General features: G+C 41.9%; 1 protein-coding gene across 1 annotated transcript in view; it reads left to right on the top strand.

Moving 5' to 3' along the window:
• The window catches only part of LOC149456117 (uncharacterized), a 32,947-nt gene extending 13,465 nt beyond the window's left edge, over positions 1–19,482 (top strand). Inside the window, exons 2-6 of the mRNA XM_089685410.1 lie at positions 909–1,525; positions 4,224–4,352; positions 7,383–7,444; positions 7,699–7,962; positions 17,506–19,482. Of these exons, the coding sequence (XP_089541536.1) occupies positions 916–1,525; positions 4,224–4,352; positions 7,383–7,444; positions 7,699–7,962; positions 17,506–17,547 (1,107 nt within the window). The 5' untranslated portion in view covers positions 909–915 and the 3' untranslated portion in view covers positions 17,548–19,482. The remainder of the gene's footprint in view (positions 1–908; positions 1,526–4,223; positions 4,353–7,382; positions 7,445–7,698; positions 7,963–17,505) is intronic.
• Positions 19,483–19,813: the final 331 nt, after the last annotated feature.

Below are 19,813 nucleotides of genomic sequence, written 5' to 3'. Positions count from 1 at the left end.
CTTCTCATCCTTCTCCTTCTTCTCATCCTTCTCCTTCTTCTCATCCTTCTCCTTCTTCTCATCCTTCTCCTTCTTCTCATCCTTCTCCTTCTCCTTCTTCTCTTCCTTCTCCTGCTTATCATCCTTCTCCTTCTTCTCATCATTCTCCTTCTTCTCATCCTTCTCCTTCTTCTCATCCTTCTTCTTCTCATCCTTTTCCTTCTTCTCATCCTTCTTCTTCTCATCCTTCTTCTTCTCATCCTTCTCCTTCTCATCCTTCTCTTTCTTCTCATCCTTCTCCTTCTCCTTCTTCTCATCCTTCTCCTTCTTCTCATCCTTCTCCTTCTCCTTCTTCTCATCCTTCTCCTTATTCTCAGCCTTCTTCTTCTCATCCTTCTCCTTCTCATCCTTCTCCTTCTCATCCTTCTCCTTCTTCTCATCCTTCTCCTTCTTCTCATCCTTCTCCTTCTCCTTCTTCTCATCCTTCTCCTTCTCCTTCTTCTCATCCTTCTCCTTCTCCTTCTTCTCATCCTTCTCCTTCTTCTCATCCTTCTCCTTCTTCTCATCCTTCTCCTTCTCCTTCTTCTCATCCTTCTCCTTCTCCTTCTTCTCATCCTTCTCCTTCTCCTTCTCCTTCCTCATCTCCAAGGGCATTTAAATTAAAGGTACAGTGTTCTGCACTAATTTAAAGGCTCTCTGAAGCCTAGAAACCCTTTAAATAAGTCATCTTCGTAGCGGAGAAATTCGCATCGAATCGAATTTCACACTGGAATTCGCCGAATCAGCCGAATCGAATTTTTCATTTCTTCGCTCATCTCTAATTATAATCTAAGAAATATGTGCTTCTACCTCGATGTTGTTCAGCATAGAGCTTCCATGTAATATTGTAAGATAACAGTAATATATTAACCATATTGATTTTAATACAGGAAAAATATGGCGGAAACAGACATAAACAGCCCTAAATTGGAAAGGAAAGAAAGAGGGAAATTTTCTTCTTTAAACAAGCAAGAGGCTAAACTGGTGCTAGAAACGTATATAAAAAGGAGTTTCAGCAATCGGGAAACAAAGAGGACCATGGGAAAGAGAGAAAAGAGACATGATGGAGTGCAGCGATCGGTCAGCGACCTCACTAGGTTTAAACACAGAGCAAAGGAGGATAATATACCTGTAGTTACTAAAGGAGAATTACAGGAGAAGAAAGATGACGATAATGTGAACAAGCCATCAGAATCTCAAGGGACGGTCCAGAACCATCAGCCTGCCAGCATGGCCAACATTAAACCTGCCAAAAAGTCATGGTTTAGGAATTTACTGAATCATCTATTTAGTAAAAAAGAAAGTCCTTCTGAACCAACTGCCTCTGTGGTCAGTTCTGTCACCCCTGAGACTGAAGTCCAGACTTCAAGGAAAGTCAGCAATAAAAAAAATAGCATTCGAAGGGCACTTTCTTTGAAAAAGAATGTTTCAGAAGAAGAAACAAAGCTGAAACGACCTGACTACCTGCCACTAAAACGCATCAATAAGCTATCGTCAACTAAGCGACGTAAGTCCTTATTGATTCAGGTATTATACGTATGTCATTAGTCACCTAACAAAAGTCTAAACAGAAACAGGACAATTGTGTGAGTGCATGCAAGGTATGGTTGTGTTATCCTAAACTGCGTGACTGGAAGAACATAGGTATGTCTGGCATGAAAATCAGTCTTATAGGAAGTTATATTAAATGTTAGGGCTCGTTCACACTAGGCTGTTTTGCCAACGCTTGCCAAACGCCCCTATAGCGTTTGGCAAGCGTTGGTCCGGTGTTTGCGGAGCGTTTTTAATGCTTGGCAAACGCTCCGCAAACGCCGCATGCGCGGTTTAGCGGCGGTTGCTAGGCATTTGCCGAGCGTTAATAACGCCCCACAAACGCCTATAATGCATTTGAGTGGTGTTACCGCTCCGCAAACGCCCCGCAACCGCGTCGCAACCGCACCGCAAACGCCGGCCGTGCGTTTGCGGAGCGGCACCATAGACGAGAATAGGAGGCTTCAAAGCCTCCTGACTCGACCAGAGGCGTCCGTTTTGCCGCGACGCAACGCGACGCGACGCAAACGTTCCTGTTAGAACAGCACCATGTGCTGTAATGTGCAGAGTTGGCAGAGGCGTTTGGGAAGCGGTAAAAATGCTTCCCAAACGCCTCTCTGCCGCCTGCACACAAGGCTAGTGTGAACGTAGCCTTACATTCAGCCAATATTGGTGCTTAAGTTATTGGTGGGCTAAACCACTAAAGTGTCCCTTTATGAAAAGCCGAGATCCTGATGATCACAGCTGATCTCTCAGGTGTGCCAGTTTATGAAGCTGAGGTGAGAAGCGGAGAACATTTTCTTCACTGCTGATGAACAGGACACACCCTTCTGTCATTACTTTTACAGAGATGGCCAGTTTATGAAGGTGATATCTGAAGATATCACTGGCCATCTATTTAAAACATCTCCATCCCAGATTCTCCAGCCTAGAGCTGGAGAATCTTGGTGAGAAGCTGGTGTGATGTGAGGAAGAAGGCTTCTTTCTTCCTAATATCAGCATCAGCGGGGGTTAAACAGTGATATAAATTATAACTATATATGTTTATGTATGTATATACCGTATTTTTCGCTGCCTAAAACGCACCTGACCATAAGACGCACCTAGATTTTAGAGGAGGAAAACAAGAAAAAAAAATTCTGAACCAATGGACTGCAGACATAGTACAGAAAATTAACAGAGACTGCAGACATAGTACAGGAGATGACCAGAGACTGCGGACACAGTACAGGAGATGACCAGAGACTGCAGACATAGTACAGGAGATGACGAGAGACTGCGGACACAGTACAGGAGATAACCAGAGACTGTGGACATAGTACAGGAGATGACCAGAGACTGCAGACATAGTACAGGAGATGACCAGAGACTGCGGACATAGTACAGGAGATGACCAGAGACTGCAGACATAGTACAGGAGATGATCAGAGACTGCAGACATAGTGCAGGAGATGATCAGAGACTGCTGACATAGTACAGGAGATGACCAGAAACTGCAGACATACTACAGATGACCAGACACTGCGGAGATAGTACAGGAGATGACTAGAGACTGTGGACATACTACAGATGACCAGAGACTGCGGACATACTACAGAAGATGATCAGAGACTGCGGACATAGAACAGGAGATGACCAGAGACTGTAGACACACTATAGGAGATGACCAGAGACTGCGGACATGCTACAGGAGATGACCAGAGACTGCGGACACAGTACAGGAGATGACCAGAGACTGTGGACATGCTACAGAAGATGACCAGAGACTGAGGACATGCTACAGGAGATGACCAGAGACTGTGGACACAGTACAGGCGATGACCAGAGACTGCGGACATAGTACAGGGAATACCAGAGACTGCGGGCATGCTACAGGAGATGACCAGAGACTGCAGACATAGTACAGGAGATGACCAGAGACTGCGGACATAGTACAGGAGATGACCAGAGACTGTAGACACAGTACAGGAGATGACCAGAGACTGCGGACACAGTACGGGAGATGACCAGAGACTGCGGACATGCTACAGGAGATGACCAGAGACTGCAGACATAGTACAGGAGATGTCCAGAGACCGCGGACATACTATAGGAGATGACCAGAGACTGTGGACATGCTATAGGAAATGACCAGAGACTGAGGACATACTACAGGAGATGACCAGAGACTGCGGACATGCTATAGGAGATGACCAGAGACTGCGGACACAGTACAGGAGATGACCAGAGACTGCAGACACAGTACAGGGGATGACCAGAGACTGCGGACATGCTATAGGAGATGACCAGAGACTGCGGACATAGTACAGGAGATGACCAGAGACTGCGGACATGCTATGGGAGATGACGAGAGACATACTACAGGAGATGACCAGAGACTACGGACTGCGGTTAGAAAAAAGTAAAAAAAAGGCTTATCTGTTCAAAACTCTTTATAAAGTGCACTTTAAAGTCACGGGGCAGGCGCTATAAACCTCCCAATCGCAATGCATCCTGGGGAAACTTGCTTCGTATTGCGAAAAAACCGAGGCGTTGGTAAACCGAGTTACATCTGTATATTTAACTATAGGGTAAAAAAAAACTTCTTGAGATGATTTTAACATAGTTTAGAGAAGAGTTTAGGACTTTGGTCTTGGATTCAAACCTTTTTCACCTATACATATTTTTAAATGCAGGAGAAAAGCATGAAGGCCGCTATTACCACCGAATGTCTGCAGAGATCGAACTGCTTGTGAATGATACTGAGAGTACTAGAAAGCCAAGCCTGGGTGAAGAGCTAAATGATGGAGAAACCAAGGGAATTGGTACGCTGACACTGATTCTCACATATCCACTTTTCCCATTACTAGTATATTAGTGCCTTGTTTATTTAGGAATAAATACTAGACACTGGAACTCTGTACATAATGGTCAGTACCAGGGGCAGACTGACAACTCATGGGGCCCCCGGGCAATAGGGGATCATGAAGCCCCTGTGTCCTTGCCCAAACTCAAAAAAGTCTATGAAAAAGGTACCAGGGACATCTCATGGGGCCTCCTACTGACCCCGGGCCCTCGGGCAGTGCCCGAGTTTCCAAATAGTCAGTCGCCCCTGGTCAGTACTTGACCATTGAACTCTAGGTAGATATAAAACATCAAGTAATTCAGTAATGTGTTTTCTAACACAAAAATTGTGTTTTTAAATGCACATAACGTAAATACCTGAACTTGATATGATTTTCACCTCTTATAATCCTCTGTGCAGTACAGACTGAGAGAAAAAAAAGTCAATATGTGTGATTTTTCGAGAGCATGGCAAGGAGCATGCTGACAGCAGTAGAAGGTGACTTGATCAGTCTTTTACTGTTCCTTCACTTGCCATTTACAGGCTGGGGGCAGGGAGATGACACCTGTGTTGCTTAAAATGTTACTAAACCCAAAACAGTAAAATCAGTCTGTATATGCAGTAAAGCATGCTTGTTATACTCACTGTGGACCCTAAGGGGTTAATCCTCTGCACTGTGTAAAAAGGCTGCTTGATCCTGTTTTCTCTGAGCCTCCCCTTCTTCCACAGTCCCCTATCCATCTGCTGATAGAGACCTGAGGGCAAGCTGCACATACTCAGTTTGGTGTGTATTGCTAGAGAGTTTTATTTTCTTGGAAGAGTGCATGTAATCAGCACAGGGCCAATCAGTGCTGTCCAGACAGAGGGCCAGGTCCTGCAGCCTCATAGGACAATCAGGGGAGAATGAAAACTCCTCCTACAAGAGCTTTAACCAGTGTTCTGCTGGACACTGATAGAAGTTACAAGACTGCTCTAGCTGCTGGTGAGAAAAGGTATTTAGCAGTTTATATTTAATAAAATAATTGCATTTCAATGTTCTGTGTACTCTAGTAGACCAGATATAGTGAATACAGGGTCCTGGGTTTAGTAACACTTTAACAGCAGTAAAGAAAAGTCATGTCAGCCGGCTGGCTATGTTGTCTGGTAGGGTTGTGTAACTCTCAGAACTTGGTGGAAAGAAACACAAATCCTTTCTCAGGTAAAAGAGCTCTTATATATTCATTTAAATAATGCATTTAGCTGTTTGCTTGAAGTTCAGGTTTAAAGGGATTCTAAAGGGTATGTTTTAAAAAAAAGAATAAACATGTTATACTTACCTGCTCTGTGCAGTGGCTTTGTGAATAGGCTGCCCTACAGTGGCGCGCAAAAAATGTGCAAAAAAAAAAAAACGCACAAAATATTTGTTGTGTCTCTCAAGTGTGAATGGGGTCTGAAGAGTACACATGGCTTTGCCAACAAGCTTTTATCATGCCTTGCCAAGAATGAATAATAAAGATAGTCTAGCATTGCAATGCAGGAATAGAACTGATACAGAGCAAATACCCCTTCTGTAGGTTCATCTTAATTTATCAGCTGAATAGATGAATATTCCAAATGATCTATTGACATTTCTTCACTCACCATTCTTTTGTCAATATTTTCCACTGTCAGACTGACAATGACAATGCCAGGCATGTAAGACTTACCGTTGTTACTATCACCATAGTAAACTAAAATAACAGCATAACAGGAATGTCTTCACATACCACATCGAAAACCTTCAGCTTAACCTAGAATGGAAAATATGTTACTGAAAAATGTGGATTTGACATTTATTCTATCTTCACATAGGTTGTGTATGATTTCTTTCATACTGTAAGCCTGGGTTCACATATGTGTGGTGCAACATACCGCATACGATTCGCACAGGAACCGCACCGCATTCCTGTGGAAATCACATGCAAATTATCTGCGGTGCGATTGGAGCCATACACTTTGTATGGCTCAAATCGCACCACATTTCCACCAAAAAAGGTGCAGGACCCTTTTTTCAGTCCGCACTAGAATCAGATCGCATGGGTGTTCATACTTATGTGATCCGATTTTGCACATCGCACCTCGTTTTGCAAACTGATTTCAGGGTGTTGTTAAAGTACACACCCGCAATGGTTCGTGTGAACGGGGTGCGATTCTGATGCGGTGTGGAAATCGTACAGAAACCGATGCAAATTTTGCACCGCATCAGTGTGAACCCAGGCTAAATGTGCTGTTTTTTAATAAACCATTTTGCTTTCTGTGTTATTTATTGTACATACATTGTAAAATCCTTAAATATGTTAAAGTGGTGTTAAACCCAAAGGCAAACATTTACTATATTGCAGCTTACCATTTCTTATATGCGATGGTTGCATTCATTTTCTTTTTTTCTATTGTCATCTGGTGATCCAGCCAGTAAGTCTGTTTCTTTTCCCAAAGAACAAGCTCTCCAACAGAATCTAGCAGTTACGGGGGTGTTACAAACCATTTAACACTAGAAGGGGTGCTTACAATGCTCAGTTTATATGGAAAACCTTTATCCCAAAAGGAAAAAAAACTATTTTCTGTAACTGCTTACAAAATATTAGCAAAAGTTTGGTTTACATTTGTTAGTGTACTTAAATCTGCTAGTGCATCTATCACTTCCTCCCAGACTGACAATGCTGCTGTCAAAGGTGTTTCTCTTGCCCCTTCATCCAGAGTGGGGGCACTTTAATACAGGAGTTGTGTTACTGGCCATATCACTGGCCTAAAAAAAGAAAACTAATGCAGCCTCCACATGTAATGATTGGTAAGTTGCAATATATTACATTTTTGGTTTTGCGTGTAATACCGCTTTTAACTGTGCAATGTATTTGCCAATAACAGCACAGCAAGATCGGTGGGTCTTTTATGTTTGTTGCAATATGTCTATTTCATGTCAATATCTGCTTATTAGGGCTTTTATGATTTTCAGTGTAGCAGTTAGTTTACTAACCCATTTTGTTCTTTTTAGATGATGTGATAAAGCAAATTGTGTCCATACTTCAAAAAGAAGGCGATGCCTATGACAGAAAGGTATACTATGAACAATTATGAATACAGTAATCTAGTTTACTAGTCTACTTTTCTGAAACGTTTTATGAACATTTCAGACTATGTAAATTGTTACACATAAAGGTGTTAAAATGGGGCGGTTGATGGCATTATATATATATATATATATATAAATATATATACGTATACAAAACAGTGAAAGACACAAATTAAATGGATAATTTCTACCAGAGATTAAATCATTTAGATATGTTTAAATCTTATCCCCTGTCTAGATAAAGGAAGATCCCAACCTCAGCAACTTCTTTCGGAACATCTCCTACAATTCCTTCAAGCAACTTGCAGATGTCTATGTTGATAAAAAGATGAAAAAGAGCGACTCGGCTGAAACAACTGAGGATGTGAAGTTTGCATTCTCCATTCACTTTACAAAACAAGTTGCTGGAATTGCTACACACCCTGTAAACAGAATCATGGGGTTTGGAAATCAGTATCTGCAAGACACGTTTATGTGGTTATCACACAGTAGAGACAATCTGGTGAGTACAGTTCCTTATACTTACCCAATCTAGCCCTTTTTCTCATGTTGTAGACTCTATTGGCTAAGGTAATAGCAAACATACTTGCCTGCCAGCAGTCTCGATTGTCTGACACTTACACTTCATGCCTACATGCCAACCACCCTCTAGTGTTTATGGATACCTGTACTCTAAAGCTTGCCATAGTGTGGTTGGAAATACATGCATGATCTGATCATCCAATGATGTCTCCTTTAATCACAAGCGCTGTACTAACAACAGAGGAGGAAGAGTTTGGTAGGCCATACATTATGCAATTTTCCTTGCTTAACCATAGGTTGAAGGAAGGAAGGAAAATTGCTTGATTCCTCCATCAACACATTCAGCATTGATGAGGAAATCCCTCCCGCTTTCCTATAGGCCAGAGTACAGTGATCACTGCAGGCAGCTATAGCCTCTGTTAGAATACAATGATTACTGCAGCTAGATATAGCCGCCGTCAGAATACAATGATCACTGCAGGCAGCTATAGCCGCCATCAGAATACAATGATCACTGCAGGCAGCTATAGCCACCATCAGACTACAATGATCACTGCAGGCAGCTATAGCCGCCATCAGAATACAATGATCACTGCAGGCAGCTATAGCCGCCATCAGAATACAATGATCACTGCAGGCAGCTATAGCCGCCATCAGAATACAATGAACACTGCAGGCAGCTGTAGCCGCCATCAGAATACAATGATCACTGCAGGCAGCTATAGCCACCATCAGACTACACTGATCACTGCAGGCAGCTATAGCCGCCATCAGAATACAATGATCACTGCAGGCAGCTATAGCCGCCATCAGAATACAATGATCACTGCAGGCAGCTATAGCCGCCATCAGAATACAATGAACACTGCAGGCAGCTGTAGCCGCCATCAGAATACAATGAACACTGCAGGCAGCTGTAGCCGCCATCAGAATACAATGATCACTGGAGGCAGCTATAGCCTCCATCAGAATACAATGATCACTGCAGGCAGCTATAGCCGCCATCAAAATACAATGTTCAATGCAGGCAGCTATAGCCGCTGGCAGCTATTGAAGGGAAAAAAAACCAACAGGCTGGTGGCACTGAAGTTGATCAATAGGTTGGCTTCACAATAACCAGCCTGTCTGTACATGTATTGAAATTTGGCTAGTTCCTGCTGAACGTTCTGAATTTCAATCTGTGTATGGCCTGCTTAACCAACGTGCAGACGGTCCATGCACCAAGCAACCAATAGCAATTAGGCATGAAAACTCATGACAAGGTCATTGGATCACCACCTGATCTAGCCAAATCTGTAGGGAAATTTAGAACTAAAGTCCACTGTGTGGGGGAAGTGGAGCATGCTGTTGCCATAATATGCGAGTATACATATCATACTCACATATTATGGCACACTTACCTCATAGCGTGCTCTACTTAAACAATGAAAGAAATCTATGCTCCAGGCGCAGTTCAATGCCACCACTATCCCATCTGACCCTACTTCCAGGTCCCACGATGCTCCTCAATAGTCAAATAACTATGTAATGATAGGCACAGGAGGCACTTTGCCAATGGCCCCTGACTGCAATGAACCAAGCCTGTACACTGCATGGCGCCTGCACTGTGCAGTGTAGATAGAAATTTAAAAAAACTGCTAGGAGTCAGGGAAAATAAGGTTTTGGCAAACATTAGATGCTTGTCTATTTTGCCAAAACAACTCTAACTCTTAACAATTTTGCATTGTAGAACCTTAGTTCATTTTAACATGAGTTAGCTCAACTCCAGTAAAGACTCGTTTGCTGAACAGAAAAAGGTTGGGTTATAAACTCCATCATTTTTTTTTTGTTGCTGCCTGTTATCTCAATTGAGCAGATTATCTATTGCTTCCTGTGTTTAGGGGGGACCTAAAGTTTTGGCCAAACTCAGGTCATGAGTTAACGGTTTCCTGACCACCCTATAGCAGAACTACTGCTACAGGGAAGCAGGGCTGCGCAAAATCACATGTATATATACATCATGTTGTATTTCCGGGTAGGGGGCGCAGCCATTGGTGGCTACAGCTGTCGATCACTGGGTCCCGACTGGAAATTCCCTTTCGGCACCCGGCGATCGCTGAGTATCACTGACGGGGAAGAGGTCTGTCTGTATGTAAACAATACATATCTCTCCCCTGTCAGCTGCAGCAGAGCAATACAAAGCAGTATGCTTACACAGTAAAACACACACAGTTATCCCTTTGAGCGTCCTAGATGTTAACCCCTTCCTGACCAGTGCACTTTTTATTAGCACTGATCCCTGTATTAGTGTCACTGGGGATGTCTGTGACAGTCAGTTCCCCCCCCAGTGTCAGAATGCCCAACGCAGTCCTGCTATAGTTCCCTGACCGCCACCATTACTAGTATTAAAAAAAGAAAAAAAAAATCCAGTATATATACCACCATTTGTAGATGCAATAACTAACACGTAAACCAATTAATTTACACGCATTGGGATTTTGTCTTAGCGAAGACATGTAGCAGAATTTTGCCCTAAATTTATGATGAAATGGGACTTTTTAAATTTTTTTACTGGATATGTTTTATAGCAAAAAATAAAAAACATTGTTTTTTTTTTCAAATTGCCACTTTTTTTTGTTTATAGTGCAAAAAATTTAAAAATGCAGAGACGATCAAATACCACTGAAAGAAAGCTCTACTTGTGGGAACAAAAAGGACATAAATTTCATTTGGGTGCAGCATTGCATGACTGTACAATTTTCAGTTAAAATAACGCAGCACCGTATAGAAAAAAATGGCCTGGTCAGGTAGCGGGGTAAATCACCTAGAGGGCAAGTGGTTAATGTTCACTCCAAACTCACTAAAAACTGTCACATGTCAGCAGGCCACTAGCCTAATCAGCTCCAGTTGTGTAATTCTTCACCTCACAGCCTCACGTAAAAAAGGAGTGGGAATGCTGGTGATGTCATTCACCTAATATGGCCACATGGCCATATTTGGACAATGTCCAATGGCCATTTGGCCATATTGGATCAGTGATGTTATGACCAGTGGTGTATTTAGGTTTTGTGCTGCCCCCCCATAGAGAGAGCCTGACATTGACCAACACCCCTGCCTCCCACCCAAGAGAGCCTTGAGAGAAAGGCACTTACCTTCACAGCTCCAAACATCCCAGGGAATGAGAGCTGGGCAGTGCATACACTGTCATGAAACCCGCAGCTTCCCAAATGCCTGTCTGACGCCCGCTGACAAAGCTAGTGTGAACTGAGCCTTAGAGATTTCTTTTACTTCTTGTGCTGTCTCTGGGCCAGGAATTGACAGCAAATCAATAAAAAAACTTTCCCACTATTAAAAGACATCAATAAAAAATATCCCAAATCTACAAGTACAACTTTCAATGTAAGGGTGACTTCACAATGGAACAGACAGCTGCTGGAGCGCTTTACCTCTCTGGCAGCTGTCTGTTCCTGACTGCAGTGGGGAACAGTGTGGTGCAGGATTCAGCACATTGCAAATCTCCCTTTTTTTTTGTACAAACTTTACAAAAGTACACTACATTCATGGGCAGCACAGTGGCTAAATGGTTAGCACTTCCACCTGGCAGTACTAGGGTCATTGGTTAAAATCCCAACCACAGCATCACCTGCTTGGAGTTTGCATGTTCTCCCTGTGCATGCGTGGGTTTCCTCCGGTTTCCTCCCACACTCCAAAGATATGCTGGTAGGTTAATTGGCTCCTGTCTAAATTGGCCCTAGTATGTGTATGGATGAATGTAAGTTAGGGACCTTAGATTGTACACCCCTTGAGGGTTAGGGACTGATGTGGATGTACAATATATATGTAAAGCGCTGCGTAAATTGACAGCTCTATATAAGTACCTGAAATAAATAAATAATAGTGTTGTACAGCAGTGCCATGTGATTCTGTCAGGTGCACTCTGCACTGTGATAAAATGCAGCAGGTATGCATGTTATTGCAGCTTCGGGCTGCATTGCAGTGTGAACGGGACACACAGAAATCAACTGTTTGAAAACAAATCTGTGAATTTGCGCTAAAAAAGACAGTTGGATTGCGATATGAATGCACTTCAAGCACATTTTTTAGTTTCACTCAAATGTACTTGGTTATGTAGTAGTGTGTAATATTATCATCTGACCTCCATGCTCTACATTTGGGTTACACAATCTTTTGATGTTTATATAATCATACAAATCTGACATAGTTATATATGATGCTGCTCATTAAAAGGAGTGACAGATGTCACCTGGTATTGTTTACTACTGTATAGCCATACGCCAGTGTGCTAAAAGTAGAATACTGACTCATTGGTGCAGAACAACAAAACAATTCTGACATCAGTAACCTGTGATGAACACCACATGGCATTTGCTCAGCATGGCAAGTCTTTGAAGGCATCAAGAAAAGTGGCCCCTGTAATTAAGACGTTGGTGTCAACTCATCACCTTAATATTTGTATCAGGACATCATCTCTGCTAAACGGCAGTGTGCGACAACACAATTACATACGAATACTAGTTAGCTGACATGCTGCCAATTAAAACATCATCAGGTGCTCAGTCGGACCAGTTTAATAAGGAACAATGAGGCACAAATTCATTACACATTACAAAGTGCCCAAAGCACCTGGTTGTGATTGGATTATTACCATGGCAGGCAGACTTGTCATATGTTCAGTTTCGCAAACAAGGAACTGGAAAATGATTTTGTACATAGAAACTATTTTACTGTTGTATGCTGAAAATACACACACATGACCACAATAATATTCCTCGATTATACTACATTATATTACACTTGCTGAACTAAACTACACTAAAGCAGCTGCTGAAGGGATGTGTAAATATTCAGAAGCTGATTTACTGAAGGAGTTAGCCCCTGGTTCACATATATGCAGCCGTGCGGGCCTCGTTTTGCGCGGGCACGAGAGCCCATTCATTTGAATGGACTCCCGTTCCCCGTGACACGCAGAGAAGAAGTCCCTGCCCTTCTTCCAAAAACGCAGCCCCCACGGAAACCTTGGTTCCCAGTATGGCTGCGTTTTCCAGTGCGGGCTGCGTGCCATTAGAACGAATGGCACCCGCCTGCAGGTCCGCATTTCTCTGTGCGGGCGGTGCTGCTGCAGATGTGAACCTAGCCTAAATGTAGAACTAAATGCAATTTTTATTTTCATTTTGGATTAGTATATAAAGTTATAATCCTTGTCAGTCTTTTTTTTTGTCCCTGTGTTCTATTGGGGAGATTTCCCTTCACTTCCTGTCCCATAGCCAAACAGGAAGTGAGAGGAAATCTAAGGAAAGTAAGGGATTCTCTGTATGTCACTAGAATCTCCATTGGAATATTTCCCTTCTAATACTGTCATGGTGAGAATCCAAAATTTGGGATTTTCTTTCACCTTTAGCCTAGGTTCATATACATGCAGCTGCGTATATCACATGTGATTCCTGTGCAAATCACATGCGATTTGTATGCGGTGCGATCGGAGCCATACACTTTGTATGGCTCTATTCGCACCGCACCTGCACCAAAAATGTGCAGGACTCTTTTTTGGGTCCGCACTAGAATCGGATCGCATAGGTATTCACACCTATGAGATCCGATTCTTCACATCGCACTTTAGGGGTGTTGTTAACTTAACAAACACAGCCGCAGCAGTTCCCATGAATGGGGTGCAATTCTGATGCGGTGCTGAATTCGCACTGAAAACGCTGTGAATTCCACGCTGCATCAGTGTGAACCAGGGCTCACTCTCAGTGATAATGGTAAACAGTACATGTAGGGGGAATTTTGCTAACAAGGGCACAAAATAAAACCTGATAAGTGTTTGAATCCCTCTCCATTCTATCCTACCAAATGTAAGTAATAATTTTCAGCTACGCTTGAAGAATTATCACACAATAAATTGAATATGCCCTGATGATCAGTGTAGCCCCATCAGTGCCACCTGTCACTGCCCATAATTGCCACCTGTAAGTACCCATCAATGCCAGATACCAGTGACCATCAGTGCACATTCATGCCACATATCATAGCTGCCTTTCAGTGCTGCCAATCAGTGCCCCCTATCAGTGCCAGTCAGTGCCGCCTATCAGTGTTCGTCAGTGCCACCGATCAGTGCCTGTCAGTGCCACCTAACAGTTCCAATCAGTGTCAGTCAGTGCCTCCTATTAGTGCCTATCAGTGCCACCTAACAATGCCATATATGAGTGCTAAATAGAAAGAGATCAGTGAGCGCTTAAAATAGCTGATGATGCACACAAAAGTAACCAGATAAAACCTCCACAGATAAATAATAAAAGATGCAGCGCAAAAATTATATTAAACCAAATAATACTCCAAATAATAGTTCAAATTATGTAGGTAATAAAAGATTAAGATATAATATTCATAAAGTAACTGTTCGTGGTAAAGTGCTGAGCAGGGACTGGTAACTACTCCAAACTTCAGTGATGTGCCAAAGGTATGGTAAAAATACACACTCACCAGATGCATATTTTAAATACGCATGTAAACAATATAGCCAGAGGTCCCCTTTAAGGATGGAAAGGATGAGATAAGCTGAGTACGGATTATCCTCCCTCTGGGTGATATACAGCCCTGCGGATGTCTCCTGGGTGAGCACAAGTTGCATCCAGCCAGAGGTCTCCTTAATGGACGGATGGGTGTTTTGCAGCCTGTAGTGGAAAATTCCCTCCTCTGGATTCAATGGAATACTGCAACTAACCTTCTGGGGTGGGCTCTGCAAATGAATTTAGCTCGATATGGAGCCAGACAAAGAGTAGCCCATAGTGCAGTATTATATTAGCCAGTTTTTATTGTAAAAATTCCATGTGGAAACATATATAAATGACAGCAAGTAAGATAGTGTGGAGAGGGACTGATCATCCACCAAACATGATGGCCACTGGACCTTTACGAGGCTCCGGCGGCATGACATCACGGCGTACTGGCTCCTCCTTGATGCGTTTCATGCCACGCAACTTCCTCAGAAGGTATTGCCAATACTGCCGTGTGTCATGTCCTTATATATCCTAAGTGGCGCATGAGCATTACGCGTGTGCCATCTTGCCGAAGAGCAAAAACCTCCGTGCGCGCATGCTGTGGCACGAAACGTGTCAAGGAGGAGCCAGTACGCCGTGACGTCACTCCGCCAGAGCCTCGTGAAGGTCCGGCGGCCATCTTGCTTGGTGGATGGTCAGAAGTGCTTAAAGTTCTGTGCACATAAGGTCCTTAGTAAATAGGAATTTGCTTTTCACATGACTGGATAACTGAAGTGAAGCTACACTCTTTTTTTGCGTCTATAAACATTTTCAACTAAATCAGCCTCATTGTGTGAAGCTACTCTGAGTAAATCGGCCTCACAGTTTTAGGGCTCATGCCCACAGGCTTAAAAAAATTACTTTTATAGATGTTTATCATTTTTATATGCCTGTAAGCGCAGCCTAGGTGGCCATGCACATATAGGTATTTATATCCGTATTTCAAGAGTAGCATTTAGAGGAATAAAAGAAAAAAAAAAGGTGCATTCATAGACATGTATAAACGCATATGTATGCTTGTTGATATATTCCAATGGCCAGAATAAATTAATATTCTAGACAGTAGAATGCATTCATGCTCAATGCCATACATGTAAATACTCGTATATACACACATAAACATGCTTACTTAGAGACAATTTTTCTGCCAAGATCTAAGAGAAAAAAATTAGCATATTTTTTGCATATATCTTATGCCCGTGAGCATGGGTCCTAAGTAGAACTAAAGCAACATTTTTTTTATTTTGGATAGAGTAAAGAAGGGTTATAACTACTGTTAGTCTCCTTCCCATTTGTGTCCGATTGAGATTTCCCTTCACTTCCTGTCCCATAGCCAAAACAGGAAGTGAGAGGAAATCCCTATATAATGAGGGAATCCCTAGGTTATTAGCAGGACCACAAAACCTAATGTCCTCATTGCAATTTTTCCCCTCTATTCCTGTCCTGGGAACGATCCAAAATTCAAGTTTTTCGTTGCTTTTACTTTCAGATAACAGTAAACAGTAGAGAAGGTGAATCTCCCTAATGGGAGAACAGACAGTGATTAAAAAAAACGTGTTCTGATTCTTCTCCATTCTATTTATAACAAAAAAGTTTTACTTTAAAATGTCGTTAAACCCACATCATTAAAAACTATCAATAAATGCTGTATTACATGTTGTTTATACTCAGTCACTATGGGATTCTTTTTCTGTATTCTGCAAAAAACCTGGTTGATCCTGCTGTTCTGTCTCCCCCTCCTGCCCATGTCCCCACTGTAGTTGGTATTTAGTGCACATGCTCAGTCTTCAGTGTATTGACCTCCTGAGCACTTCCTCCCTATCACATCTGAGCAGCCCATATAACTATACATATGGGTGTATAGAGTGGTAAATAACAGCCCACTCCCTCCCTCTTCCATGGTCATTAACCAGCTAAACACAATGGGGGGTGGGATGTTACATCTTGATTGATGGAGGCTTCACTTCCTGTTATTCTAAGACACAGGCTAAAGTGGCTGGTTGATCCTGCTGTTCTCTGTCTCCCCCTCCTGCCCATATCCCCACTGTAGTTGGGGATTCTACAGAGTGCCTGCAGGTATTTAGTGCACATGCTCAGTCTTCAGTGTATTGATCTCCTGAGCACTTCCTCCCTATCACATCTGAGCAGCCCATATAACTATACATATGGGTGTATAGAGTGGTAAATAACAGCCCACTCCTTCCCTCCTCCATGGTCACTAACCAGCTAAACACAATGAAGGCAGGATGTTACATCTTGATTGATGGAGGCTTCACTTCCTGTTATTCTAAGACACAGGCTAAAGTGGTGTGGCACAGCCTGAGATTGGCAGAAATCCACCCACACCATGTTATTTCCAAAAAATAATAAATATTTATTTTCAAATATATATTTGTATGGTGATATCTGTATTACAAAGGCTGTTTTTTTTAATGTGTGACCAGCAGCAGAGGACTGAAGCTCCTCCTGCCACTGTTTCCCTGCAGACAGGCTGGGAAAGAGCTGGGTCACATAGGGGTTTATTTACTAAAGCTGGAGAGTCCAAAATCAGACTCCCTTCTGCATAGAAACCAATCAGCTTCCAGGTTTCATTGCCAAAGCTTCATTGAACAAGCTGAGGTTAGAAGCTGATTGGTTTCTATGCAGAAGGGAGTCTGATTTTGGACTCTCCAGCTTTAGTAAATAAACCCCATAACATCTGTATATTGATTAGGCAAAAAGGTACTTAGATTTTTTTAAAATTAAAATAATTGTGCCATCATCCACATACAGAAACAGAGGGGGTAATGTAAATTACCTAGTGTGTGTTTAGCATCACTTTCACTGAAACTCCAGGCCGAACAGGTGTCCCTTGCAATTTATCTTTTTCAGCAAGCTGCAGGGGTGGTTAGGGATAAATGATTTTTTTTATTTTTAAAGCATTGCTTATACTACTGTATAGGTTATAATAATGTATCATGCAACTAAATTGTGTTTTCATGTTTCAGAATTACGTTGTTGACACAGAGGGATGCATCAGCCCTGACTGAAGAAAACACACTGCACTGCATATGGGAAGAGTCCATAATATTGGCGCATGGCAGCCAAAATCAGTCATTTGCACTGTGAAGCACCTTGAAATACTGTATGATGATGCTGTACAAATCAATGCTAATATATAACAGTCACACTTTATGTGACTCTATCTTTATTTGCTTTAGAAATTGCATTACTGCTGGTTCAGTAATTTTTTTCGATCTGTATATTTTACATACATGTACTATTCAGGGAAACAAGAACTAAAAGGATCCAAATGGTGAAACTGGTCAATATGGGTGACAGGTTTATAGGAAAATGGCCTAAAACCTTTAGTGCACACAGGAAAAATGCGTCAGTGAGCGGCTGCGTCTGTACAGCAGTCTGACATGCCAGCCTGCCTGAAGAAAACACACTGCACTGCATATGGGAACAGTCCATAATGTTGGCGCATGGCAGCCAAGATCAGTCATTTGCACTGTGAAGCACCTTGATATACTGTATGATGATGCTGTACAATTCAATACTAATATATAACAGTCACACTTTATGTGACTCTGTCTTCATTTCCTTTAGAGATTTGCATTACTGCTGGTTCAGTAATTTTTTTCTATCTGTATATTTTACATAAATGTTATATCCAGGGAAACAAGAACTAGAAGGATCCAAATAGTGAAACTGGTCAATATGGGTGATAGGTTTATAGGAAAATGGCCTAAAAACCTTTAGCACACACAGGAAAAATGCGTCAGTGAGCGGCTGCGTCTGTACAGCAGTCTGACATGCCAGCCCTGACTGAAGAAAACACACTGCACTGCATATGGGAACAATCTATAATGTTGGCGCATGGCAGCCAAGATCAGTCATTTGCACTGTGAAGCACCTTGAAATACTGTATGATGATGCTGTACAAATCAATGCTAATATATAACAGTCACACTTTATGTGACTCTATCTTTATTTGCTTTAGAAATTGCATTACTGCTGGTTCAGTAATTTTTTTCGATCTGTATATTTTACATACATGTACTATTCAGGGAAACAAGAACTAAAAGGATCCAAATGGTGAAACTGGTCAATATGGGTGATAGGTTTATAGGAAAATTACCTAAAAACCTTTAGCGCACACAGGAAAAATGCGTCAGTGAGCGGCTGCGTCTGTACAGCAGTCTGACATGCCAGCCTGCCTGAAGAAAACACACTGCACTGCATAAGGGAACAGTCCATAATATTGGCGCATGGCAGCCAAGATCAGTCATTTGCACTGTGAAGCACCTTGAAATACTGTATGATGATGCTGTACAAATCAATACTAATGTATAACAGTCACACTTTATGTGACTCTTCACTTCCTTTATGTGTATCTTCACTTCCTTTAGAGATTTGCATTACTGCTGGTTCAGTAATTTTTTTCTATCTGTATATTTTACATAAATGTTATATGCAGGGAAACAACAACTAGAAGGATCCAAATGGTGAAGCTGGTTGTTATGGGTGATAGGTTTATAGGAAAATGGCCTAGAAACCTTTCGCACACACAGGAAAAATGCGTCAGTGAGCGGCTGCGTCTGCACAGCAGTCTGACATGCCAGCACTATAGTGTACCAAGGTTAAAAGCTTCTGCTCTATTTTTAAGTTGACTTAATTTGGGATTTAATATTCCTATATATTTGTTTAGCAGTTTCCCTTGTACCTTGCTAGATGTAATGAGACCATGCCAGTGAAGGAGAATGGCACCAGGCAGGCAGCTCTGGTCCAGGGCATTAGGACATGGCTTCTTCTGTTGAATGTTTACATGATAAATTATCTTAAATTTACATTTTTGTAAATAGTTTACATTAAAATGTTTGCACTTTTACACTTTGATTGTGTTAATAGTATGTGAATATGTAAATAGTAAAAATGATCTTTGTGTGAAGTAGGTAATAAAATACAAAAGTTATAAAAAATAGTGTTTCTGTCTCGCTTTTAATGCATACCGGAGATAAAGTTTCTGGACATTGTGGGGTTTATTTACTAAAGCTGGAGAGTCCAAAATCAGACTCCCTTCTGCATAGAAACCAATCAGCTTCCAGGTTTCATTGCCAAAGCTTCATTGAACAAGCTGAGATTAGAAGCAGATTGGTTTCTATGCAGAAGGGAGTCTGATTTTGGACTCTCCAGCTTTAGTAAATAAACCCCTGTGAGTCTTTCACTAGGTCACAGTTTTGCTTCATGTATCATATCTGGTTAAAGTGGTTCTAATCTGAAAACATTTTTTTTTAACCCTAATGCATCCCT

This window comes from Staurois parvus, unplaced genomic scaffold (genome assembly GCF_062004578.1).
Source record: "Staurois parvus isolate SC_StPar_1 unplaced genomic scaffold, SC_StPar_1.0 ptg000375l, whole genome shotgun sequence".
NCBI classification, from domain to species: Eukaryota; Metazoa; Chordata; class Amphibia; order Anura; family Ranidae; genus Staurois; species Staurois parvus.
The sequence above is the reverse complement of the archived record's forward strand: the minus strand, read 5'-3'. Positions and strand labels throughout refer to the sequence as shown.